The sequence below is a fragment of the Melozone crissalis genome, unplaced genomic scaffold, assembly GCF_028551555.1.
Source record: "Melozone crissalis strain CALT ecotype California unplaced genomic scaffold, PUWL_Pcris_2 ptg000016l_1, whole genome shotgun sequence".
Lineage (NCBI taxonomy): Eukaryota > Metazoa > Chordata > Aves > Passeriformes > Passerellidae > Melozone > Melozone crissalis.
The window spans coordinates 53,138,973-53,164,662 of record NW_026535794.1 but is presented as its reverse complement, the minus strand read 5'-3'; the positions used below and the strand labels follow the sequence as shown (position 1 = coordinate 53,164,662).

General features: G+C 43.3%; 1 protein-coding gene across 7 annotated transcripts in view; it reads left to right on the top strand.

Moving 5' to 3' along the window:
- The first annotated feature begins 2,406 nt into the window (after positions 1–2,406).
- HECW1 (HECT, C2 and WW domain containing E3 ubiquitin protein ligase 1) overlaps positions 2,407–25,690 on the top strand; it is a 254,267-nt gene continuing 230,983 nt past the window's right edge. For 4 of the 7 annotated variants that reach the window (XM_054273223.1, XM_054273222.1, XM_054273218.1 and 1 more), the window contains exon 1: positions 2,648–2,878. In XM_054273223.1, coding sequence (XP_054129198.1) covers positions 2,849–2,878 — 30 coding nt within the window. In that variant the 5' untranslated portion in view covers positions 2,648–2,848. Of the gene's footprint in view, positions 2,477–2,647; positions 2,879–25,690 lie in introns of those variants that run through there. The other 3 variants (XM_054273221.1, XM_054273219.1, XM_054273224.1) reach the window with 3 other exon arrangements.

Here is a 25,690-nt window from a genome sequence, read left to right as displayed (position 1 = left end):
TTGTCAGCAAGCCTGTGGGACAGCAAAATGTGCTGTTTTGCTTAGTCTGTGGGAGGCTGGGGAGTGTATAAAAGGTAGGCATATGAAATTCAGAGGTTTGTTTATTATATAGATAAGAATCTGAACTGCCAAAGTTTAGTCTAATTTTAAAGCTCCTTATGCATTATGCAACTCTCTTCCTTTTCAGTCAAATTCAAAGTTACAATGCAAGCCACTTTATTTCCAATATGTATAATTTCATTCTTTTGAGGAACAGCAGGGCAAAATGTCCTCTTCAAAGCCTGGTTCATTTTCTGAACCAGTTGCCACATTCATCTTCTGTTCTGTATCTGAGTGGATGTCTACTGGAAGTGGGTATGCATTTTGCCTCTTGATCTTAATTTTGATCTCTGGTTTTACATAAATTCCAGCAGGGGACAATTTTAAACTTCCTTCTCTCGTAGGAGATTCAGGATATTCTTTCCAGTTTTAAAGGAAAGCCGGGGTGGTAGATTCTAAGGAGGAAAGCATATGCTTTGTCCCCCTAAAAGGGTTCCACTCCCCAGGTCCACAGTGCATGGCAAGGTCTTCTGCTTCAAATCTCATGGCCCTGAATGTGTTCATGGTGGTTCTACTCCTCATGCACATCCATAATGTTAAGCTGCCTCTAAAATTCATAACCAAGCTTGAAGTCTGAGTTGCTGGATTTAGACTGTTTTTAAACAGGTGCATTTATCAGGTTTTCCTGGTTTCACTAACTTAATGTTTTTGATAAAATCAACACATGTGTCCACCCTTGGAGATGAGAAGCATGTCTCATTTTAATACATGATGAGAAATTACACCGGTAACCCAGAAGAGCAGAAGGAGCTGGATAAAAGCTCTGAGGGGGCAATGAATCAAGAGTGAGGACGCTTGGACCAGTTCTCTACTCTGTTCCAGAAAATTACTGTGTGAACTCTGTGGGCAAAATTCACCTTTTCACTCCTCTGACTCTCTCCCTCATCTCTCTGTTTTTCTTTCCTATTTAGACTTTCAAAGTGCAAAGGCAAAAGCACATGCCTACTGTAGGCAGTTCCAGTGTAAATGCTGATATACAGATTTAAAACAAGGAGGGAAATATCTGTTTGGAGGCCTCCTGTAGGATTTTGTCATCATGGCCCACTGCAATCTATGATCAGTGGATAGCTTTGCTGGATGAGGAGAGCCAGTGTGCTTGCCCAAACATCACCTGAATTTCCCAAACACGTGCAGAAGATGTTTCTGAGGTGCACATTTGGTCACTTGGCTTTCATGACCTGGTATGCCTTTTGATCTGCCCTGCTCCTGGTGAAGAGCTGGAGCTGCTTTTTGATGATAGGCACCCCTTTCTTCCCACTCTCAATGCACAGGGAATTAGCCCACTTGCTGGTATCGTGTGTGGTAGTTCCCCAAATCCAATTTGATTTTCCTTCTGAGGTTCTGCTTATACGATTCTAATTTCTCCCGTTTCACCTCTTCAAGAAAGAAAATTGGATGATCAAGTGGAAATGAGAGGCCACAATGTGTCTGAAAGTATTTTGGAGTGAACTGATGAGCAAATCAAAATTGGTATTTCTTGCACTGATACCAAGCACCGGAAGTGTTAGATACATAGAAATTTGCAAGAGGGGTTTAAGAAGCTAAGAAGGTTTTAGAAACAAACGTAGCTTCATTTATGAAATTACTGGACACATTTGTGGCTTTCATCAACATGTTTTTGCTTTAGGATACAAGTTAAGGTCCAGAAGAGTCTTGAAAAAATTGATATACTTAGTAGTGGGTGGGTGTGAAACTACTCCAACAGCATGGTTTTTAAAACATGCTGTTTAAAAAAACCTTTTATCTAGAAAAATTAGGTGAGGGGGTAAGTGGGCCTCTGCAGGACTGTTTCGTCTTTTCCCTCTGCCAGCTGACAAGAAGCGCTGTTCTTCAGCCCTTTCGACCAGTGGATGCACTCACAGCAAGTTGCTGCTGGAAGCTGTAGCCCCCTGCAGTTCCATCAGCTCGTGGTCTGGTTCTGGTGAACCGGTTTGCAAGACCTGTGGGAGGAACGCATGTAGAGCACCTCTGTCCCCATCCTGAATTGCATTTTGAAATTTGCTCTTTTCACAGTTGTGGTACTGTGACTTTCTTTGTCCAGGGGTTAAAGTCACAAACCCCTGTCCCAGGAGGAGAGGCAGGAGATGACGGTGGTGCAAGGTGCGTGTTCCCTAGGGGAGGAGACCGCTGCCAGAGCAGCAGTGCCGCCCTAGCTCTTGCTCAGGTGAGCGGGGAAAAGGCTTTAATGATCACCCCGGAGGCTCTGGCACCGGTGAGAAGTTGATGTGAGGGCATCAGTCCCGACTTCAAGGCGCAAAGAGGAGAACACGTTGATTTTTTCCGCCTCCACGCCCGGTGCGTGGTGAGCCGGGCTGCGTGCGGCGATGTCCCCGTGCGATCAGTCGCGGAGAGCGGGGATGCTGTGCGGGGCAGGATGGTGAGAGAGGAGCGGGAGGGCGGCCCGGGGTGGGCTCCGCAGGCGGGCGGGCGGCCTGGGCAGCGCGGGCCGGGCGGGAGGAGCGCTGAGGGGCGGGCCGGGCCGGGCCGGGCCGGGCGGCGCTGCCGGGCCCCGCCGCGGCGTGTGGGTGGCTCCAGGCGGCCGGTACCCAGCGACAGGCGGCGAGGTGGGAGGAGGCTGGCGGGGCGGAGGAAGAGGAGGAGGGAGCGCGGCGGTGCTGCGGGGCGTATCAGCCGGTGCTGGACTATGGTGCGGCTCGGCGGGGGCTGACACGCCGGCAGCCCGCCCGCCTTCCTCCCTGCCGGCTGACAGGCACGTGTGGGATGTGAGAGCTGCCCTCGCCGGGGGAGCATGAGCTGTGCCCAGGCCGGCATTGTGCAGGTACGAGGGGCTGCTGCCGCCCGGCCCCGGGTGAGGGTGGTGGGGCGCGGGCGGGTGCTGTCGGCTCCCAGCGGAGAAGTGCGAGGCGGGATGGAGCTGGTAGCGGCCTCGGCTCCGGGAAAGGCCCTCCCCGGGGCCGGCGGGATGCGGTGGCGGGTCGTGGGTGTGCGCTGTCACCGTGCCCGGCTGCGCCGTGCCGCCTTTGTGCCTCGGAGGTCCGTGCGGGATGGGAGCCCCGGCCGCGGCCGTGAGCGCTGCCCTGGGCGGGGGCGGTGAGCAGGGCTCGCTCTCCGGGGAGCTCCTTGGGCCCCGGTGGGATACGGGCTGAGCCGCCGGCCTGTCGGCTGAATTCCACTAGCGACCAGATAGTGTAGAATTATGATGAGCGACGTGCCGGCGGGGATTGACATCATTTGGGGATGTGGATGCGCGCAGGCGGTGATGAAGAGTCCCGTGCCGAATTTTTGGTGGTTATGTCCTTTCCTTGTGAAAGCAGAAGCCCCCAGTTTTGGTTCTTGGCTCCCTGACAATGCAGCAAAATTTAAAGCACGAACTGCTCCCCCCCCCCCCCCCCCCCCGGTGCTCTGTTGCTGTAAGCCAATCTTGTGACTTCATATTTTGGTTATTACCTTGTGTTATTATGTAACTGCATTTTTTTTGTTAGCAATTAAATAAAATAACTTATAAGTATGTTAAGAACATTGCCCTAGCCTGTAGCATTGTCAAACGCTGCGTTTCTCATTTTGCAGCCTGCATAGATAATGGGTTTGCACTGACACGGGCAGTACAATTCATTTTGTTCTCTATTGCATCGTTTCCCGTGTGTTTTTCTGTAGTTGCAGAAGAAATGATTTGGCTTGGGTTTAGATTTTTGCATCCTGCTGTTTGGAGCTGCAGTAGTGCTTTTTCTTTTTTTTTTTTTTTTTTTTTTTTTCTTTTAATATATGTGCTGCACTCAGCAGAAGTGCGTAGTGAGACTGTACAACAGTCAGTCAGGCTCCTGTCCCTGTGTTTACCAGCACCACTGTCGTGTTCTGTGGGGCACCTAGCCCTGTCTGAACTGGGCAGCAATTAGGGGCAGGGTGCTGCTGTGCCAGTGGTGGCACATAGCAGGTGGTCAGCTGTGCCTTTCTGATTAGTGCTCATGCGAGGATTGCTGTTATTACAGTAATTCATTTTGGCTTGGGGATTCATTTTGAAAATTTGGATTTTCCACTAAGAAGGGATTATCGTTTCTCTGTGTAGTACGTGTGTTTTGTGAAGAAGTGGAGTACGGTATGTATCCTGGCTGCTCTCTCTGCTTCCCTTCTGTCTGTCTCTGAAGTGCACACCCAGTTTGGACAACACAGGTGCAATGTTGATTTTCATTCTGGAACCAGAACAAGATGTAAAAGGCAGCACACACTTAGTCAACCCACACCACTCATTCTGTCAATGCAGTCTCAGTCTAGTACAGGGGAAAGGAGTGTGTGTTCTTACAGGGGAAATGTGGGGTCTGTTTACTTGTTTGTTTCAGGAGGGTGAGCAGGGAGCTGGGTCAGAACAAAGAGAGGTTGATGTCCAGCATTTGTGAGCAGCCAGCAGCATGCCAGTTAAGAGTGGAGGGCATGTTTTGTCACTTGTGTGATGCTATTGCTGATATGTTTCTGACTTAATGTGACCTGAGCTTTGGACTCCTAAACTTTTAGTGTCAGTCAGCTTACTCATTTGAAACCAGAGGAGGCCAGAGCATGAACTGATCCACTTAAGTGCTTTTATCAGGATCTATCAATATCTGAACGTGATGCTGATTAATTTGAAAGCAAACTGTGTACACGTGCTCAGAACATGCCGAAGAATTAATTCCAAATCCATATGCTCAGTATTTTACGTGCATTCTAATAAACATATGGTCCTTACTGTTTTCCAATAAATAACTGGCTAAGACTTGTTACTGAGGTGCATTTTTCAGTGGCTTTGTGTTTCATGTACATGGCATGCGATCTTACATCCTTTGCTATTGTGAGATAATCCCTGTGAAGCTTCATGAAGTTTTGCACGTGCTGTGTCAGATGCTAAGTAGCATTCATTCAAGGTAGTGCTAAATCCTTCTCCTTGTCTCCTTTTGAATAGTCTTCTTACAAACAATGCAGTGACTTGGAAAAATAGTGAGAGTGAAATCTAGCTTATTAGCTGCCTTTTGAAATACTGCAAAAGATGTGGCCGTGGTACTGTGGGGAGGATTCAAGTTGTGAAAGTGATGGTGTTGGACAGTTGGTGTTGGGCCAGGAGCTGTTCTAATACAGAGGATAGGTTACCTGTGTTTTAAAGCTCTTGGATCTGCCTTGTGGATACAGGGGATTAAGGTTGCCCCTGTGGTTTCACCTCTGAAAGATGCTTGTAAAAAACACCCAGCAAAACAGCCTCCTCATTTCCATACCAGTTGCAAAGTTCAAACAGAAGAGCTTTTAGTAATTAAAAAAAGAAACTATTCGAAAACATCTTTTTTTGTGATGATAGATTTTTCCAGAGAACGTAACTTGTCCTCATTATGACTTTTGATCTTTCTAAATATCTCTATGGTCCTATGTCTTTCCCTATGTAGTTTCCTCCAAAGTTAGGGGTACCCACAAAGCCTGGCTTCAGCATGTACAGATCATAGCCTTTGTAGGCCTCTAGAGATAGGGAGGAGAACTCAAGCTTTAAGCAAGTGCTCTGGCTCACTGTCCCTCCTGTTCTGTAGACGGGGTGCTTGCCAGCCTAAGCCAACATTACGCATTTGTGAGCAGTGCCCCGCACAGTTCAGCTGGGTGTCCGTATACACCTTACATGAGCGGATCATGCCTGCAGCTGCCACAGCTTCCCAGCAGGTACAGCTGTGAACCATCATTGCTCTGGGAGTCACCATCACCTCGGATGCTCCCTTGCCTCCAGTGGCACCTGTGCTGCCGGGAATGCTGCTGTGGCGTTGGCCGTGTCCCTCAGAGTGCTTGCAGCAGCTGGAGGGTGATCCTGCCCATACGGGTTTGTGTATCTGCCCATTAGCAGGAAAGGGAATTGTGACGCCCCCTTTTCTTCAGGATGTCTGTTGTTTGTTTACACTCAGTGGCTTTCTCGGTTTTGGCAATAAGGAGATGAGTCAGTTTTGCTTCTGTTTAAGGCTTTTTTTACCCATTTCTCCAGTAACATTTCATGTGCTCTTGTGATTCTGCAGTGGCTGAATGGCAAATACTGCAGGCATTTGGTTTAATTCCTTAGAAGTGTATTTCTATTGGCCTTAGATACAATGACCATTAATTCTAATAAAGCTTAAAACAGACTAGATCTTATGTACTTACGTATTTGTCCTAAAACACAGCAATACTTTGTTTTCTAGTGGTAATCTCAGAAGGGTGGGGGTCGTGCAACTCAGAAAAAATAAAAATGCAGTCAGTAGCAAAGAGCAAGATAAGATGCCGCCTACTTTAGTTGATTTTTTCCAGCTGAGATTTGAGGCCAGCAAGATGCTTAGAATTAATTAAGAAGAAATGGCAAGGTTCTTTGATGCAGGGAGCCCAGGGTCATTTTCCTTACAGTTAATGAATGGTGGCTAGGAAGCTATATAATGGGCTTGTGAGTCAGTCTTGGCCTTTTTTGGTGAGCCATGTCTGGCTAGGGTATCCTGTTGTTAGCTCTGAAGTAGGAAGTTTGGGTTCTTCAGGCAGGGCTCCTTAGGAGATGCTGGCACTGTCCCTCGGCAAGATGATGTGCTCAATCTCAGATGTTTATGGAAAATGGACCAGAAAGACTGGTCCAAACTACAGGTGAAATGGGCTGTTGTCCCGGGCAGCAGACTGCTGGGGGCAAGTGGCTGGCTGTGGACTGCTTTTGATTTTGCAACAGGGAGGAGCTGGGTTGGAGCAGGGCAGCAGCTGAGCAGGGCTCCCTTGCTGCAGTACCTGTTGCAGCTCCCATTTGTCCTCTCCCTCCAGTGGCGGCAGCAGCAGAAACCACTGTCAGCTCTTCAGGACTCTCCTTCCTCAACTTTCCACTAATAATCTCACCCTCCTTTTCCGTGAGTTCAAACAGCTTTAGCTTGATCCCAGCTCCTCATCCTTTAGTCCAGAACATTGCCTATAATGCAGATAAACTGTGAGGTGGCTTGGGAGCCGGGGAGGAGTGATAACGCAGGCCGTTTCTCCGAGATCCTAAAACGGGGAAACCCCGGTGCTTGTGTTTGAAATCTCGAAGTCGGTGATCAGCCGTGTTCCCCAGGGAATCGCTGTGCTCCATTGTATTGGGAAGTTCTCCGAGGACACAGCAGTGCAGGCAGCGTTCCCCTGCTGCAGAGCAGAAGGTCTGTGGGAGAGAGCGTGTGCACAGCAGTCAGGAAACCTATTATTGAGACCTAGGCTGAGGTTTCATTTCATGCATTTAGCAAAACAGGCTTGCTCTTTCACACTTTCCAGATATTTTTATATTTCTCTGCAGATGCTTGTAGAGCACCAACATTTGTTTGGTTTCAAGCCTGAATTAAAATTCCCAGCCAACATCTGGAGGCAAAATCAAAAAGGCAAGTATTTCTCCCAGAATTAAAATCCATTTAAATGTGAGAGTTGTTAACCCATTAAATAGCAATGGAGTATAGAATATATCTTGGACTGAATCACTTGTGTTTAAAATGGAACATGCTCTAAAAATAAATGGTTAATTGCTTCAGTGTAGTCAATATGGAATTTAGAGATCACTGACGGAGTGATTTGTCATCCATCTCCATAGTAGGAGTCATCTGGGAAGTCTGTGATGTTGAGGGCATTTGTTTCTATTAGCAGCTTTTAAAGTAGTTTTGTTAATGACCTCTTGAACACTAGGACTGAAATGTGTCATGTGGTAAAATTAATTTTTCCATTTCATAGGAAAATGTGTGCCGTGTGCACCTTCCATTGCCAAATCAGGTTCCTCAGGTCCTAAAATGTGTGGTTCAATAGGCCTGTCTGTTTTTTTTTTTTTTAAAGGAAGCAGGAGCCTGCTGTATTTCTGGTGCCAACCAAATGCTTTCACACATCTCCTTGTAAAATTTAGGATGGCATCCTGCAAGCTGGAGAAGATCTGATGTTGTGCTACTCACTGTATACAGAGAGGAGGATTGGTTAGGAATAACTCTCTGAAACATGTGTAAGCAGAAGAGGTAGAGCAGGAAATAGTCTGCTTTTCCCAAGGGTAGGAGGAGAGCAATAGAGGGGGGGGGGAATTTTTGATAAGATGGTCAAACAAATCATTATTTACTGTGGTTGTATGGAGCAGGGATGGGTCAAGGAGCTTCTCTCTGCATCTTAGGAGTTGCCGTGACTTTTCTTCTTCCCCAAAACAAACTATCCTGCCAAAGTCTGTCTCTTTGGCAGCATGTACATTACATGTTGTAGAGATTTTGCTAAGCTAGGTAAGAAGCCTTGAAGTTGGGAATAATCCAGATTTGCATGTGAACTGTATGCCTGTTATAAGGCTCTTCCTAAACTGTCTGAACTGCAGTCCTTCTAGCTGGACACAGTAACTCAGGTGTGTGGGACTACCTGTCTGGGCATCTGGGCACTATTACAAGCGCTTGACAAACTACTGGGATGAATGTGATCATCTGATGTCCCCAACCTGGACAACTTGCTGCTTTTCTTTTGAAATCTGTGCCCTTTCAAGACTGATAGTGTCATTAAAGTAAGAGATACTGTCTTATTCCAAGGTCTTAATGCAGCCTGAAGAAAATTTAAATTTAGCATTCACATTTTAATGCAGAACATCTGTCAAGTATTGGGGTATTTGTCAGTGTTCTTTAATGATGTGTTAAAAAAAAGTCATGTGAGAGACCCTAGAATTTTTAATTTGAAAAATATATACACTTTTCTTCAATGAAGTATGTTTCATGTGTGACTGCATGGCTGCCTTAAGAAGACAAATAAAACACCAGATTTACTCTCTGAAGCCCCATCTTGATTTAAATACCAAAGTTTAGTTGCTACATGCTTAGCCATGAAAAGTGGGGTAAGCAGATGAAATATTTAATCTTGGAGTCAGAACACAGGTTTCCAAGATGATGCTGTTTGAGACTCATGAAATGCCCAGTAGCCATTAGATGGTCTCCTATTCTTGGTTACAGGCATGGGAAAGCTGTGTGGAGGTAAGGAGTAAGGACTTTCCATGAACTCTTAGTTTGCCTAGTTTGACTGCACCATGCTCTCAAGTGGTAGCCAATGTGAGGCCATGATTCAGAAACATTACATGTGTACCCTGAGTCACAGGCAAGCCATGATGCTGAGATAAAGTGTTATTGAGTTTGGTCTGAGCATTGAGAATGAGCAATGCTCCTTCTAAAGTTATTTGGAACTTTTCTTGATGAAAGACAAGGCCTCTGATGTTTTTATTTATTTATTTATTTACAGAACTGAGTGTCATAGGGAAGCTAGCTGTGTCCTGTGCCAGCGTGAAGCACTGACATTTCTTTCTCATTACTCGAGCAGCAGGCTACAGCAGAAACAGCCACAGAAATCACTACCCAAACCAGGTATTAAGGACTAATGAGCTGAACTGTATTTTCTCCTCCATTTCTTAGGCTAGAAGATTATTTCAGTAGAGAAACACATGGTCCTGTGGTAGACCCCTTTCCAAGAGCGAACACTTTGGTGATTTATAAGGGTCAGGGTACCTCATTTACCTTCCTTTTTGTTCCTTAATGTTCCTTAAGGATTTTGCTTTGTGTGTGAACAAAGCTCCCATTAAAGAATAAGATTTCTCACCTGACTAAAGCCAGCAGTTCTTATGTTGGTCAGGAAACTGCATCCTGGTGGTAGAATATTTCCCACTCTTGAAATTTGACTTTGCCTTAATTCTTTCATGCTCCTCAGAACTGTAACTTTCAAAGAATCCTTGCTGCAGATATTCAGACTCCCTCTCTGCACATGTGTTTTCAGTCTCTTTGATAGTCTGTTCTCCCCCTTCTACCTTCCCTCTGCTCAAGAACCAAGTGATTGCAAAGTACTGTTCTTTGCAATGCAGTTTGCTGCACAGGTAGCATTGGTCATGCAATTTCATGTTTCAGATAATTAAAACATGTTTAATAACTCAGACTAATTCTCCATACCCAATAACATGATGTAGGCTAAAACCTTAGTATGTGTATTTGAGCAATTATGTTAGGACATTTAATTAAAAGCATGTATCACCTAATTGTATGTCTCTGAGTCCTTAAATATTGCTAGCTTTTGCGTGGTGTTGGGAGGGCACTTGCTTATCATGAAGTGCTTAGGGCAATTTACAAATTAGGTTTTACTGTTGCTGGGCAGGGAATGAAAAAGTTTTGCTATGTGGGAACAAAATGACAAGCAGGAAATGCAGCAAAACTGCAGCAAATGTGTGGTGAAGTGTTCTGGGTGCCTCTCTGTCTTCAGCTTGCCAGTTGAGTTATTGAGGTTTGTGTAGAGGTGGAGCCTACAGTGGGTGGAAGAGGACAGTATCTTCTAGAAAAGGAATCTAAGGAGCAGCTGCTTGACTTGCTTGTTGGAGCCACATGGTAATTTTTTGACATGTGGGCTGTATTGGCTTATCCATCTTCGAAGATCATCAGAAGCCCAGGGAAGTTGCTGCAATACTTCTAGAAAGGGGCAGGCTGCCCTCATGCCTCCTTTCCCGACCCACTCTGTCTGCAAAGGTGACTTTTTGAAGTTTGGAATAGAGGTAGTGGCTCAGGCCAGGCTCCCTGCAGGGTTTTTTCAACCTTGCACCATCACTATCTTTCAAAAAACCCCTAAAAAATGTCTAAGGCTCTGAGTGGAAATAAGTAACAACTTCCCAAAAGATAGTAGAGAAAGAAGTTGCTTGATTACAGCAAAAGGATGATGTAGGGCTGTGGGGGAGAGGTTGTATGTTTAAACCTCTGTTTGGAGTGGGAATATAAATGTTTCTGGTAGAGCCTCTGCTTCTGTAAAATATTTTAGTTGCCTAGTTCTTATAAGGATGATTTTCTAATGGCTATAAAATGTGGATTTCGTGCATATGTGTATATATTATTTGTTGGGAAGAGGTTTGTTCTCCAAGTTAAATATATGCCTGGTTTGACCTATTTTTTCCCAACCTAGTTCTGCCAGCACTGCGTGTGCACGCGTGATGTTCCTGCTGAGGGAGTCCCGCTGACCTTAGAGAGACAAGGCACCTTAGGAGAGCTGGTGTGTAGGTGGTGGCAGTGGTAGTAGGCTCAGGGTTTGCATGAGATGGGCTGTCAAGCTGGCTCAGCGAGGGCAAGATGAGAAATAGGGTGTTTGAGGAGGTGTCTGATTTAACACCGAATTATCCGGCAGCTTGGCAAGGGTCGTGAATAATATGCTTGGCTGACTTGTGACCTTGTCACAGTAGGTCTGAGGTGGACAGGAGATCAGTCTACTTGATGGCCTTCTAATAACTCACTGAAAACCCAGGTCATCTGCTTTAGCTACCTGGACCAAAAAGGATATAAATGCAATGTTGCTAATCCAGATAATCCTTGTGGGACCACGAGAGGGGGCATCCACATGCTGAAATGAAAAGTGATAACAGGGCCTTAAGCAAATGAAGATCTAAGCTGCTAAGTGTATACAGCATATCGTGAGTTTACTAGCTTATATCCAGGACACTATAGCCATGTTTCAGCCAGTGCTGCACTATAGTAGGAGTCCTAGGGAAATATATGTATTGTATAAGTGGCCTTGCCCCAATCCTAGTTGTTCTAAATGGGCTGCAGCTGTGATGTCCTTAGTTGGGTGGCAGTTGTGGCTAATGAAGATAACTGGGATAAAAGGGGGTGGGTTGGCCAGTCAGGGAGAGCTTTGGAGGAGCCCTGATGAAGAAGCAGGAACAACACTGCTGTGAAGAGCTGTGTGTGAGAAAACTACCCAGAAGGTATGGGACTCTAGAAATATGAAATACAACAATATGAATACAACGCTGCACCAGAAAGGGAGGCATGACAGATTATCTTGAGTTGGCTGCATGAGACTGGTTTATGTGCAGGGCTCTGCTGTCCCCAGGACTTTTATTCCCCGTGTAATGAAGGCAAAAGCAGCTTGCTGCATCTCTGCCCCCCTCAGTGTCATTGTGCCCTGGATGAAGTGCAAAACTGGTTAACAGTGCCTGAAGGGAGGCAGGTCCTCAAAAGCAGGAACTCAGAACTGGTGTATTGGGTGAGGTGTGGTGTTCAGGGAGGAGCTGCCCTCCCCAGGCAGGGTGTTACTATTTCTCTTGTACCTGATTTAGATCTAGGACCTAGATCTGTGACTTTCCAGGAATGTGTCCTAACAGGCAGAGAACTTCTCTTAAGTGTGTATGGGATGTGCTTTACATGCATCTGGCCAAAGTTGTTGTGTTCTACATGGAACATCTGAAGATTCATTGAGCCAGAGAGCATGAGGGAGCATAATTCTGCTTTAATGGGTAGAGGGGGAGTTTGTGTGTGCCTTTGGCAAGCGCTGGTTCTGGTGTTTTATATGCAGAGTAGCACGTGGGTTGTCAAGCCTGGTGTTTCTGCGATGCACAGGAGCAGAACACGAGGTTCCTGAATCCTCTTATGCAGAGAGCAGGACTGAGTAGCAGTGAGTATCATTTTCAGCTTCAATGCCTGAATTTTGCGTAAGCCCCATTCTTTTGATCTGACCCAGAATATCTATGTTCAGTCTTAGTCTTCTGAACTGTTTTTATTCATGCCTCAGTGATGCATCCAGTGGGAATTTGCATGTTCATTTGGCTTGTTTTATGCAACAGTTTCTTCAGTGGAATCCTGGTAGCTAATGGTGAATATGAAAGCTTTCAAATACGAATTCCCATGTAACAGGATACTGGTGTAATTCAGTCAGAGCTTTGATAAGCTGCATATCATATGTTATAACCTCAGAGGACCTTGGATCAGAGCCTAGAAAGTTGTTGGGCTCACCTCTAAATTTGAGTGAGAAGATGGAGAGATTGCTGAGAAACACTTTCCAGGTGCCCCACTCAGCCAAACCATTGTCTTTCCATAACCACTTTCCTTGATTCTCTTTTCATGGATTCTGATAGATGGTAGGGTGAGAGGGAGACTTTGTAGCTGCAGAGGTCTCAGTTGGACTTCATGCCAATTCTCATTAGAGGAACATAGTTAAAACTGCAGTTCAGGAATAAAATAAGTTTGCTCCCTCTAGGAGCTTTTGAGGGTTTGTTTTTTTTTTTTTTCTTGTTTCCCCACACATGTTTTTTAAAGGAAGCAGGAGGTAAAAAACTTTTTCAGCCTAAGTCAGCAGGCAAATACTGCATCTGCTGGAGGTAGCAAGTCTTCTGCATAATGAACCAATTTTATGTAATTGCTGTGGAGGAAAAAAAATCCTGTTTTAGAGCAGAGAGGGCTGGCACTGAGAAGACTGTTTGTTTCAGAGACTGCTAACCAATTCTGATGTTCCTCCTCTTGCTGTAGTTCACATCCCTGCAGTGCTGTCCTGCTGGGCTTGCCCAGCTTCAGGTGTGGTTCGGGAGCTTGGACCAGCCCTTGGCAGCCCTGCTGAATGCTGAGTCACAGGGAAGAGATGGAGATACAAATAGTACTCAGATCTGTGCAGCACTGTTGCATTATTTGCTGGAAACTAGAGACCCCCACAAATCACAAGCAAGTCATGAGTTGTTGATCAAGGTTGGTGAAATAATTACAATTCGCGTTTTCTGATAGATAGCTGCTTGAGTAAAGAGCTGAATTTGTGAGCTACCATGAAGCTACTTACCAAGCCTCTTAAACCACCCCCATCCCCCCAAAACTCCATCTATTTTTATTTGCAGGTATTTTTGGAGAATATGTGTCATTTATGTGTAGACATTGCATCACCCTTGTTTTGATGACTCTTTTCTTTGGAGTCTCTCGCTCCCAGTGAAGACAGGTGACCTGGCAGGAGCAAATCCAATACACTGTGAACATGCAGTATAATTATCTTCTGGAAGTAGTTCTGGAGCATGCATGTGTGGGAGGAGGGGAGGCATATTAAGTAGTGAAGCTGCATGAAAATTTGCCAGTGGAACAGTTTTCTGTCAAAAAAAAATGCTGTTTTAAACAGAATCAAAATGTTCCTCATGAGAATGTGTTTGTACTGCAGCTGGCAACTGTTCAGAGGATCTGGAGCCCTGCAGCCTTGTTTAATGATCAGATCCAGTTGGGAGAGATCAGACATGGAGGTGTGGCAAGGTGGTGGTTGTTGTTATGTTTCAGCTGTAAAGAAAACTTCAGAATGCTTTGATTTCCCACAGTGCAGAGAATGAGACTTGACCTACTCTGCCATTTCTTTATACAGCCCTTTCTTAAAAATTATCTCCCATCTCCAGTGCACATCATTAAAGTGCTGTACTATTGTATTTACTTCATGGAAGCCTGAGGCCCATGCCTCAGCTTATGCCAAGTTCGTTTAAGTCACTGATCTTGCACTAGGGATGCATTTGGCCCATGAGGTCTTAAAATAACTGTGGAAATATTCACTGCATATTTATGTGGGACGGAGACCACACAGATTTCTCAGTTTGCAGTTTTCTAATGCTTGTGCACTGGAAAACAAAAACACATCAGTGAGGAAAGCCCGTCCCCCAAACATACAGAGTTGCTTTTTGGCTTGGCAAGATCACCTTGAACAGGATCCCTGCTCCCTTTTTTGAATTCAATTTTCCCAGGTTAGATTCAAATGTTGTGCAAGTGAGTTTCTCTTTTCTTCCCTCCTGACACTGCTGGGAGCAACTTTTTTTCTTCTCATTATCTCAACTTCCTTCTACCTCACAAACACATTTTTTATGGCTGTTTGGGCTTTCAAGCATCTGGTGCAAACTAAGTATAGTGCTACTGTTTGGCCCCTCCTGTTTCAGTGGTATTGGGACCTTCTTATTTTTGTTTGCAAAATGGCCTGTATTTTAACACAGTGGGGCTGTCTTAGGATATAGCAAAGACAAACTCTCACCAGATTGTTTGAAAGTGGTCCTTACCAAGGAGACAAATTTTGGCTTCCCATCTTGGCTTCACTTCTCTTGCGGCAGTCAAACTAGTCACTAGTGCAATGGACAGAAAAATGATGGCTTCAATTAAAGTCTTAGACTTTTGTGGTGATTTGTCTTATTCCTTCAAAGACCTTCACTCTTTGCCTTCTGGATTGCTCTGGTATGTTGAAGACTATCCTCCAGCTGTTTAGTCTGGCAAAACATGAATGTGGAAAATGCATTTCTTTAGTGTGGCAGTGCATTTGTTTGACAGTTGAACAGTTTCTTGTTCAGAAGAAGCTGCTCAACAACAGCAGTTTGTCATCTCCTAAGATGAAGAAAGAGACAGTTAATGGATTTTTTTTAATATCCTGAGATTGTTTCTGATTCTGTTAACAAATTCCTTGTGCTTGTTTGCTAGTCCTTGCCTTGCATCTTGTGTGTACAATTACCTTTCAGTCTCCCCCAGCCTGGCATCTCTTCTGCTGGTTGGTGGATTGGAGGGTATCTCTGCTGTGCCCCTGGTTTCCCAGTCAAGGTACTCACATAGCAGGAGGCAGAACTAATCTTGCAGTGCTCTATTAGCTGGACAGAACTTGGAAGTGTCAAACTTTTAGTCTGTTGACAGATGAAGCAAAGGCAAATTAGAGGCTTTCTCACTGTGCTTAGTCTTTTTCTAGGCTGAGTACAGATAGCCAAGTACACATGAAGGAAAAAATATTTTGAAAAGTTCTTTCTGTTTCCTTAGAGGTGTTCTGCTGTCCATGGACAAAAATGGGAATCTTTCAGAGATCCTTGTCATGCTCTGCCACAAATACTTAGCTATTTTCAGTGTATTGACCCAAAATTTTCAGGTACTTAATGCTCTTGTAGCAGGGATGTGATCTCCCACAGGAATGTTATGTCAAATCTGCCATCCAATTATCTATGTAACCTGCATTCTTCAGGCCTCACAGTTGTTTGGGGCTTTTTTTCTTTTTTAATGTTTTTATTTCTTAAAGGGAATTTTCTGTATTTCAGTCTGTGCCCATTGCCTCTGGTCCTATCACTGGTCACCACTGAGCAGAGCCTTGCTCAGTCTGCCTCACTCCATTCCACCAGCCATTTGTGCACATTGATTAGATCCCCTTTGAGCCTTTTCTTCTCCAGGCTAAATAATCCCAGTGCATCTTTCTGCTTCTCTAGCCACTCTTTTCTGCATGTTAGTCATTCCCTTGGGTGAGGACATGCATTTGTGTGCCTGCATGGAGAGCTGTGTCAGGGAAGTGACCCAGGTTAGAAGTAACCAGTTCTTTTATGCTGTGTGCTTTTAACCCAGAGTGAGGTCTGCTTTGCTGTTCCATGAAGGCTTATGGCAATGCAAGCAAACACCAGCAAAGACTGGGAATAAGTGGGAGGAAGGCAAGGTGTTTCTCCTTGTGGAAGCATCAGTTTTTACTGACTTTAAGTGTTTGTGACAGTCATCACCTGGGTGGACTGTGAACAGATGTGAAGGCCTAAGGGGAAAAATCTTTGGTCTAGACTTACTAAGGCAATGAGATGGTGTTTTGCAGGGATTTTTGTCACCTGTGAGCAAAAACCATTTTTCTCTATGATTTCTTTAACCTTACCCCAACCATTTGCTGCTCAGAAACTTTAACTGCTTGAATTTCTTTGGATTTAGTATCTTACAACAGAGATCTGCTCCATGAAATCTCCTCTGCATTCCTTTGAACCCATCTGTACCTGCGTTGTATTTGAAAATGAATTTCACAACTCAACTAGCTGTTGCATTAGGAATCACTTCCTTTAGGATGTTGTGAACCTGATTCCTACTGCTTCCTCTCCTCTCCCCTCTCCTCCCTGCCCCTGCCCATGTGAACCTCATATCTTCCCTCAGCTTTTTTTTATTCTTCCCTGAACTCTCTCTTAATCTTCTCCTCTGCCTTCATCTTTGGTACCTGTATACCATCCTGCTCCTGATTTGTCACCATTATACTGTGCACTCTATTTTTCGGATATTCCTTTTGCATTAAATCCATACTAATTGTCTTCTAACTCCAACCCCCTAATGCACAGCTTTGCATCTTTTGCTATAGCTCTGGGTATCTTGTGTGGTCCTGTTCCACTGCCATCTCATTTGGATACAGTCCAGTTTATCATATATGACCCCTTTCTCTCCTTCGTCTCCTCCTACTACAATATTTTGGTCAGGAGCTTAGTTGTAGTATTTTATTTATTTATTTATTTAAATGAGACTAAATTTACCTCTGTTCTTGCATTACTATGGAATGTAATTTTCTGTTTGTCTTTTGACAAAAATCTTTGTCCATAGTTTGGCCATTTTTCTCCTTTTGTACGGTAATTTTAATGTCATCAGCTTTCTACAAGTTAAAACTCTGCTGCGAGGGCATTTTTCTCCTCTGCTTCATTGTATTTGAATCCCAGGTCAATGTTTTTGTCTATTGATCTTATTTTTATCTCTCTGGATTTGCTTTTTCTTATAATAATGCTTATTCTTAACTACACATTCTTGTGCCCTCTGCCTCTTCTTTTGCTAGATAATTCACATGACTGAAGTACTTTGTTTTTGCAACAAAGTGACAACTCACTTCAAACGGCTTTCTCTACTCATTGAGTCGGTTGTAGGAGACTGCCTGAGTACTTTGTTACTTTATTCCTTCAGATCCTTCCCTTTGCTGCTACAAAATGTCCATTGCAATAATAGCTGTGAGCCACTGCTGTGTTCATCTTATCTGTATGATGTTTTAGGGGTTTGAGTGTACAGACACTGGATGATTCACTGCTCAGTGCTATACCTTGTATTTCACAGAATTGTGTCTCACAGTTGTCATTTGTGAGACAGTCACTTCTGATGTTTGACATTTTTGACATTGCCTTATTGGTAGGTGAATAATTAATCTTCCAAAATGCAGGAGACCTCAGTGAGTTCTGCTCCGCATTTTCATGCACAATTTGTTTATTGGGATCATTATGGCTCTTAGAGGGTACTAGGGATTCCTGTTCATTTTGGGGGGTGTTCTGGGGATCTTTCTCCCATTGCTGTGTTACATACATCTCACCTTACTTTACCTGTCTAGAATTGAGCCCTTTTGTGCCAATGGAATAACTGAGTTCTTTGTAGTGGGTAGGAGGGCTTGGGATGAACCATTCTCTATTTTAAGATAAGCTGTAATTTCCTATGTCTCTCTCTCTCAAGGAAGCCTCAATGCAAATTTAAGCAAAACAGCTAGACCTGGATGATGTAAATCTCACCTCACATCTACTACAGGGTTGTTTGTGTCAATACAAGACTGGAATTTCTGGTCAGTATTTCTGGTGGCAGTTCATATTATCATTTCCTTGAAGTGTATGTTGCTCAAATAATTTGTGTCTGTCTCCCTGGAGAGTTTAGTTTTGCTTTAACAGAGGGGCTGAATGTCATTATGTTCGGTGGAAGGTGTCACAAGCAATAATGATTGATTCATACTCACCTGCACAAAACTAGGTATGGTAATTGCATATCCAGACAATAATTCTGTCTGTAAGTGTTGAAAACTCAGATGTTGGGCTTCCTGGCAATGGAGAAATTTTCTAGGCTTTTGCTGTGGAGGCTTTCTCCTATGAAATCAGGGTGCTTACAGGGTTCAAGACTTTCAGTGTGTGTAGGTTGGAGTTGTACTGCTGGAAAGCTGAAATTTTTTTCCTTGACCCTGTGACTACAGATACTGCAAACATAAGGAAAAGCCTTGGTTTTTATTAAATTCCCAAAAGTGCTGCTCTCACTATAAGGTGGTTGGATTTGGGGGTCTTTCTGCCCAGTTGCAAAAAAACTCTGCAAGTCTGAGGTAGCAAGAAATGACAGGGATTTTTTATATTGATTTGAGGTGGTTTTGACTTGGCTATGCTTCACTTTTTTTCTTATATTCTCCTAAGCCTTATTATATGGCCTTTTAGATGTTGTTTATTTTACAAACATGAATTTTACTCACTTAGAAAAATCCTTTCATCTTCTCTGGGGGTTAATCAAGGGAGAAACTTTCTACCCCATGAAAGCAGGGTGAGACTGTCACTATTCTGAAATATTAAATAATCAAAGGGAAATAATACTCTCTGATGATACCTCAGGGAACATTTAATTAAGGAAAAGAAATTGCATTAAGAGTGACCTATTGTGGACTGCCAAAAAGCCAACAGATGAGGGAGACATTTGTTAGCAATGTGTGCCCATTGGTAGGAGCTTGTGCAGTGTACCAAGCCTCTTGCGAGATGTGAAGCACAACAAAATGTCTGAAAGCAGTGTTTAGCTATCTGATTGATGGAGGTCAGCTCTGCAGGGGGCACATCGAGTCTGTGAGGTGACTCCTTGCTTCTGGGAATTGGGGCTGGTTGAGCCATGTGGCCACTTGTGTCTCTGCTGCTTCATACTAAAGAGTGGCCTGTAGTTCAGAGATAGCACTTCCAACCTTCACTGGCTAAAAGGGAGCATGGCATCAGCTGTGCCAGCCTCCTGTGGAATTGTACCTGGAGCATAGTGGGGTAGTTCATGAGGCTTAAGCAGATTTGTGTTGCTTTAAATGAATATGGTTAATTTTTCATGCGTGCTGGGCACAAGGAGTTTGGCACTGGCTGAACCCTGGAGATGGAAGGGCAGTGAACTCACTGGGGGAGGTCAGCTGAGGGGTGGAGATATATGTGGGATGGCAAATTTTAAGGAAGCAGCAAAAGGTCTGTTTCTTGAGCCAGGTCTAGCAGAGGCATGAAAAAAGTGGCTCACTTCTCCCCTTGGTGTGACCAGGTTTTGTAGAGCTCAGAGCTGTGCATTGGGAAGACTGCATCCATATTCTGCTCTTACCTCTACAGATGAGGATTGTCTCTGGATTCACAGATGAGGATTGAATTGGGAAACTGGAAATAGCAAATGAACTGAGGAGGAGGGAATACAGGGAACTTAACACTTGATCCTTTACTCCCCTAGGCAATGCTTTTGAAATACATTTGACTCATGGGGTCTTGAACAAACCAGGGACTGACATTTAACAAGTAAAGGCTGCAAGGATGGGTCTGATGTCTGTAATAACACATGTGATTTTGTAAGTCAGCAGTCATCCCTCTGCCAGGGCTGAGTGGTTTCTCCTTTGCCCTGTGCTCTGTTTGAATCCCCAGAGGTCTCTCTCAGCCTGCTCTCTGGCAATTACAGAGGCATTCCCTTGCTCTCACCATTAGCGTAATGGCTTGTGAGAACATCACTTATCCCTTTGCTCTTGAGTGACTACTACTTCCATAATCTCTTTTGCATTAAACTAATGGATCACTTGTGTATGCAATTTTTCTCCCCCTCCTCATATGGTGAGGAGAGTACCTGTCATTGCTTTTACCCCATTTGTCATTTATTGCAGATGAAAATACAAAAGGAATTTGACAAGAAATTGGAGAAACTGTCATATCTTGTTGTGTCTTACTAAAAGTATGCAAATAATAGAAAGTGCCAGCTGAAAAAAGAAGCACATTGCCATATTCAATTGTTCCATTGCAGTGTGTAATTCTTCAGTTGCAAGAAAGCAGATTCCCATCACAAGCAGTGATTTTACCTGGTTTTTTTTTTTATTTATCAGTTAGAAGTGGTGTTTAAAGTAGCTTCTTGATAAAATGGAGTAGTGACCATTTCCAAGTCATCCCTTATGGAAGAGGAAGAAAAATTTTGCTTACAGATACAGTACCTCTCCCACTGTCTTTTACCCCAAAGTAGCAGCAATTTTAAAGAGCTGCTTAATTTTCCTTACATTTACAATATCACAATATCAATTGGAAGGAAGTTTTTCATAGTGTCTAATCTGACTTTTGCTATGGTGTGATCAGTCTCACCCACAGTGGGCACAAGAAAAAAATATTCCTTCTTCACAGAAGCATCCTAAGTACTGAATGGTGTCACCTGCACTGTTCTTCCCTCTCTGTCTTCCTTATTTTTTCCACATTTTTGCTAGCTGGTCCCAGTTATATGTGTATAATTTTGGGTTGTGTTTTGCTGAATTTTGCTGTTTCCTGTGGCTCTTTGGACCTGCTCCAGTTGGCTCATTTGTTCCTTCAAATGCAGCACCCAGGCAAGGATGTAGTACTGCAGCTGAAGCTCTGCTGATGCTCAGTAGAGTGGGAGGACAAGTCCATGTGTTCTGTGGGGCACAGTTGTGTTTATGTGCTCCAGCCTGCTTGTTTGCCTTGTGCTCAATGGCTTGGCTCTGACTCCTGTTCAGATTGTCATCCCCTCTCAGCAATGGATTCTCTCTGAGTGCTCTTACCTGGTGAGCTGGTTTTGGCAGGGCTGGAGTTAATTTTTTTCATAGTAGCTGGTATGAGGCTGTATTTTGGATTTGTGGTGAAAAGAGAGTTGATAATGCAGAGATGTTTCTGTTACTGCTGGGCAGGTCCTGCACAGCCTCAAGGACTTTTCTGCTTCTTGTACCACGCCTGCCATGAGGATGCTGGATGTGCCTGAGGAGTTGGAAAGGGACACAGCCAGGACAGCTGACCCCAACTGAGCACAGTAATGTCCCATACTGTATGGCATCATGCCCAGCATGTAAAGCTGGGGAAAGAAGAAAGAAAGGGTAGACCTTTCAGTGTCATGGCATTTGTCTTCCCAAGTAACTGTTCTGCCTGAGGAGGCAGGCCCTGCTCTCCTGGAGATGGCTGAACACCAGCATGCCCATGGGAAACACTGAATTAATTTCTGTGCTCTGCTTGTGAGTGCAGCTTCTGCTTTCTCTGTTAAACTTGTCTTTATTTCAACCCATGAGTGTTCCAGCTTTTAGTCTTCTGATTCTCTCCCTGATCCCACTGAGTGGGAGACGAATGGCTGCTCAGGGCTTTCACAGTGGGGCTAAATCAGAACACCTGACTCCAAGTTCTCCTTACTGTATTTATGCAGTGTGTACAGCTGTGTTTCTTTCCTGGTTTTTCCAATATTTCCACTTTGCCCCAATAATATTGGATTTGAATCCTGTCACACTTCTGGTCTTTCTTTGTTCCGTTTGGTCTACAGATTTAATAAGTTGATTCTTCCTTGTCATCCACTTAGAGATGTAGCAGGACTAGCTCATGGAATTCATCCAGGTCTGCACCAATCAGTCGTGTAGAACCAATAATAACTGCTGAGTCCAGCCTGAATGGACTATATCTATGTTTTCCAAACTTTCTTTCAAAAATGTTTAAAAAATAAAAAAATGTGAAAATATATAAAAAACTTCAAATTTGGTCAAAATATAAAGAAGTTATGCTTTTTCTTGAGCCCAAAAACTTACTTTGCTGGAGAAGAAAATTAAATTAGTTTGAGGTGTTTTTTTCTTGATGAATCTGTTTCTTGTTAGTTTCTTTTATCAGTATCTTGATGCTGGTTTTGGATTTGTCCCACTCCAAGAACTCTTGGAGTACTCTTATCAGAGTAAATGCCTGCAAGAGGGATTGTAGTTCAGACTTCTGCTTCTTTGTCTAGACTTCGCAGCCTCTGAGGCAGGCTGCATAAATTCTATGTCAAGGGAATAAAAAAAATCAGTTGTGTGTTTTTTCCCTCTCCCTGGGGACTATTGCAAGATTCAGGAAGTTAATAAACTGGCCAGGTGCACAGTGTGCCAGCTGGTCCTAGGGTCTGTGCAGCAGTTGCCAGCTAGAAGGAGTATTTGTTATTGTTACCTGGAATATTTTATGTATTATTTAGGTTGTACCCAAGTAGAAGAAACACCCCAGATGAACAGGATTTCCTTTTTCCCTAATACCTCATGTGTTTGTAGCCAAATAACAGGATCACTGGAGGTCATCTATTCCAACCTGGCTGCCTAGGCAGGGTCCCCTAGAGCATGTTAGTCTGGATTGTGTCCATACAGCTGTTGAGTATCTCCAGGGAAGGAGACTTCACTGGGCAAACTGTTCCAGTGCTCAGTCACTCCCACAGTGAAGTTCTTACTTGTGTTCAGCTGGAATTTCCTGTGCATCACTTTCTGCCCATTGTCTCTTGCCCTGTTGCTTGGCCAGAAGTGTCTGGCCCCATTCTCTTGGCACTCTCTCTTCAGATACTTACAGACATTGATAAGTTCCCCTCACAGTTGTCTTTTCTCAAGGCTGAACAAGCTCAGCTTCCTTGACCTGTCTGCAAAAGTGAAGGAGCCCTTCCTCAAATGCATGAGATAGAAAGAAAGTGGAATCTGATATACAGCATAAACTTTGATTGATTCATGATGTGGTGAAAATGAAATTAATATAGATTTATGGTCTGCTTTTTCCATATTGTGTGTCTGGGGGAAAAAATCTTTAGGGATGAGAAGTCTAGGTAACTGTTTATAGTGAGAAAGTAGATATGTGAGAAAGACACAGGATTTAAATTGTAGCATCTCAGGTGGTCTTAGCACAGATGCTTTTCAGTGCTAAGACACTACCTATCCCAGTCAAGGTTAATGTTAGATTCCAGCTGTTTTCAGAGGGCAGGAACAGTGTAAGATATTAATCCATTTTCAAGGTGTATTTTTTAAAAGACTTTTTGTGGCTGAATCTATGAATCTTAAAATTTATTCTCATCTAAAATATACTTTATTTACTGATTGTCATTCCATCTAAAGATGTTATTTACTAAAAGTTATTTTATTACTGTGTAGTTGTGCAAGGCTTTTACCAGTCCTCTTCCCTGTTTTATACAGTGCAACTTCATTGCTGTGTTCCATTTGTTTCTTGGTGGCTCTCTGAAAATAGCATTACATGCCTCACAACTTGATTTGTCAGATATGGGGCAGGTTTTCTGCCTGCAGGCTAACATGAAGTATAGAAGCGCTGATTAAATATCTAGTTTTGTGAAAAGCACCTTGAAATACCTTTTGTATATAAGAAAACATGTGATGCTCTTAAGATTTTAGAGATGTCCTGTGTGGAGGTATAGCAACAAGGGTTTCAGGCATTTTTATATCTGTAATGTTTTTCTCATACAAATCCTTTGGATTTATAGATCTGCAAAGTTTTCTTGCTGTAAAACTTTCATCAAGAGTTTATATTTTTTTTTTTTCCTGGAGTCCATCAGCTTGGGCAAGAAGACATGTTTGTTCATATTTTTAGTGCTTATTGCCCCTTCTTTCACAGTAAATGACTGGTTGAATTTTAAATTTGTGGTCTTAGTTTGTACTCAGAATGCATTTCTAGAATATCAAAATCATTTTTCTCATGTGTTATAAGATCTGCAAATCTTCAGTGCTTGGTGCAGTGCCATCAAGTGTGGAGAACTGTTATAATTTGGAGATGCAGTATATCTTGCATAAAACATAATAGATATTAATAATATTAATAATAGTATCTAGTATTAACTCATGAAGGCATTGCTCTTCATGATGGGTCTTTGAACATTAATTTATATGTTTCCTTATTCTGACATTTTATTATCAGTAATTCAAATAGTTTCATGAGTCAGTCAGACTTTGTCTCTGATCTGGCCAAGATTTAGACATAGCTTTAATTTTAAAGCAGGATGACTGTGCACACTGATTAGAGAAACTCTGCTTGAAATTTGAATGGACTAAAGAGAGTTTGTGTCAATTGGGTTTTGCTCAGGGAGACTGAATGCTTAGGATTTGGTTACTGGGAGGATTTAGGATGCTTCATAACCTTAACGTAATTGACTGGTGATTTTTGGTTATAACTTCTCCTTCTTTTCATTTAAAGAATACAGGAAAAATAAGAATTGGAGTTTTAAAGGGTAGAGAAATGAATACAAGATTTTGTATCTACTATTCACTTTAAAAAGATGTCTAGATGATTTTTTTAGTTACTTCTTTTTAGAATGAACTTCAGTTCCTTAATCTCTTCTAGGTCTTTAACTGACTGTGTATGTATGACATGAATCATTGATCAATTTATCTTATTAAAACACATGCATTTTATGCAGCTTTTGCAGTTACTAGTTTTTTCCTTCCTTCTGTACTTCTTGAAATTACTTTACTTGGAAAAATTCTCAGCAAAGTTTTTTTGGTATCTAGATAGTTTAAAAATGAATCCAGGATTTTGCATATACACTGTTCAACACTTTGAAGCCCTGAGCTAGGCAGGTTCTGAGAACATCGTTAAAAGCAGTGGCATCTCGGAAAGCATTGTGTGAATTATTAGTTAATGTTGATGGCTGAAAAGTGACCTCGATTTTTGTCACTTCTCTGGTTAGATTTGCTAATATTTCAAAACATTTGGTTTTTCAAGGAAGGATTTCTCCTCCTTGCCCTCTCTTCCTCTTTTCTTGAGTCTGCAGTGAAGATGTGAGGCTGGATTTGACATGATCTCCATGGCAGCACACATTAGTTTCCATGGCAACACATTTCACAAACAGCTCTACAACTTTACTACAGTGTCAAACAAAAGGAGAAGCCCGACTGTTGGAGCAGGCTGTGATCAAGGTTAAAATTAAAAAGAGGGGGAAGGGAGGAAACACTGGAAGAGGTTGGGTGAGATAATGACTTCTTCCAATTTGTCCGTTTAAAGCTTTTGCTCCAGGGTAGGCACGTCATTTAAAATAACCCCCTAAATTCTCCAGTCTATAATTACCCTGGTATCCAGCTGCATTCCTGCACATGAGTAGGTAAGGGATGGGCTGTCACAAGTCTTTTGTCCCAAGATACTTCTTTAGCCTGGTTTCAGGAGGAAATGAGGCTTACAGATTAACAATCCTCTGATCCAGTTGTCTCTTTGTCTCTCTTCCATTGGTACCTCATAGCTTTTGACCCCATTGATCAGCTTATTTGAATCTGACAGAGGGGTCAAAGTTGAGGAGGTAATTAAGTTCCTCTAGGTGTTGTGAAAAGCTGCTCCCTGGAAGGAGGCTCTGTGCACTGAGAATTGGAGAATTACAGGCATCTCAGCTAGATGGAT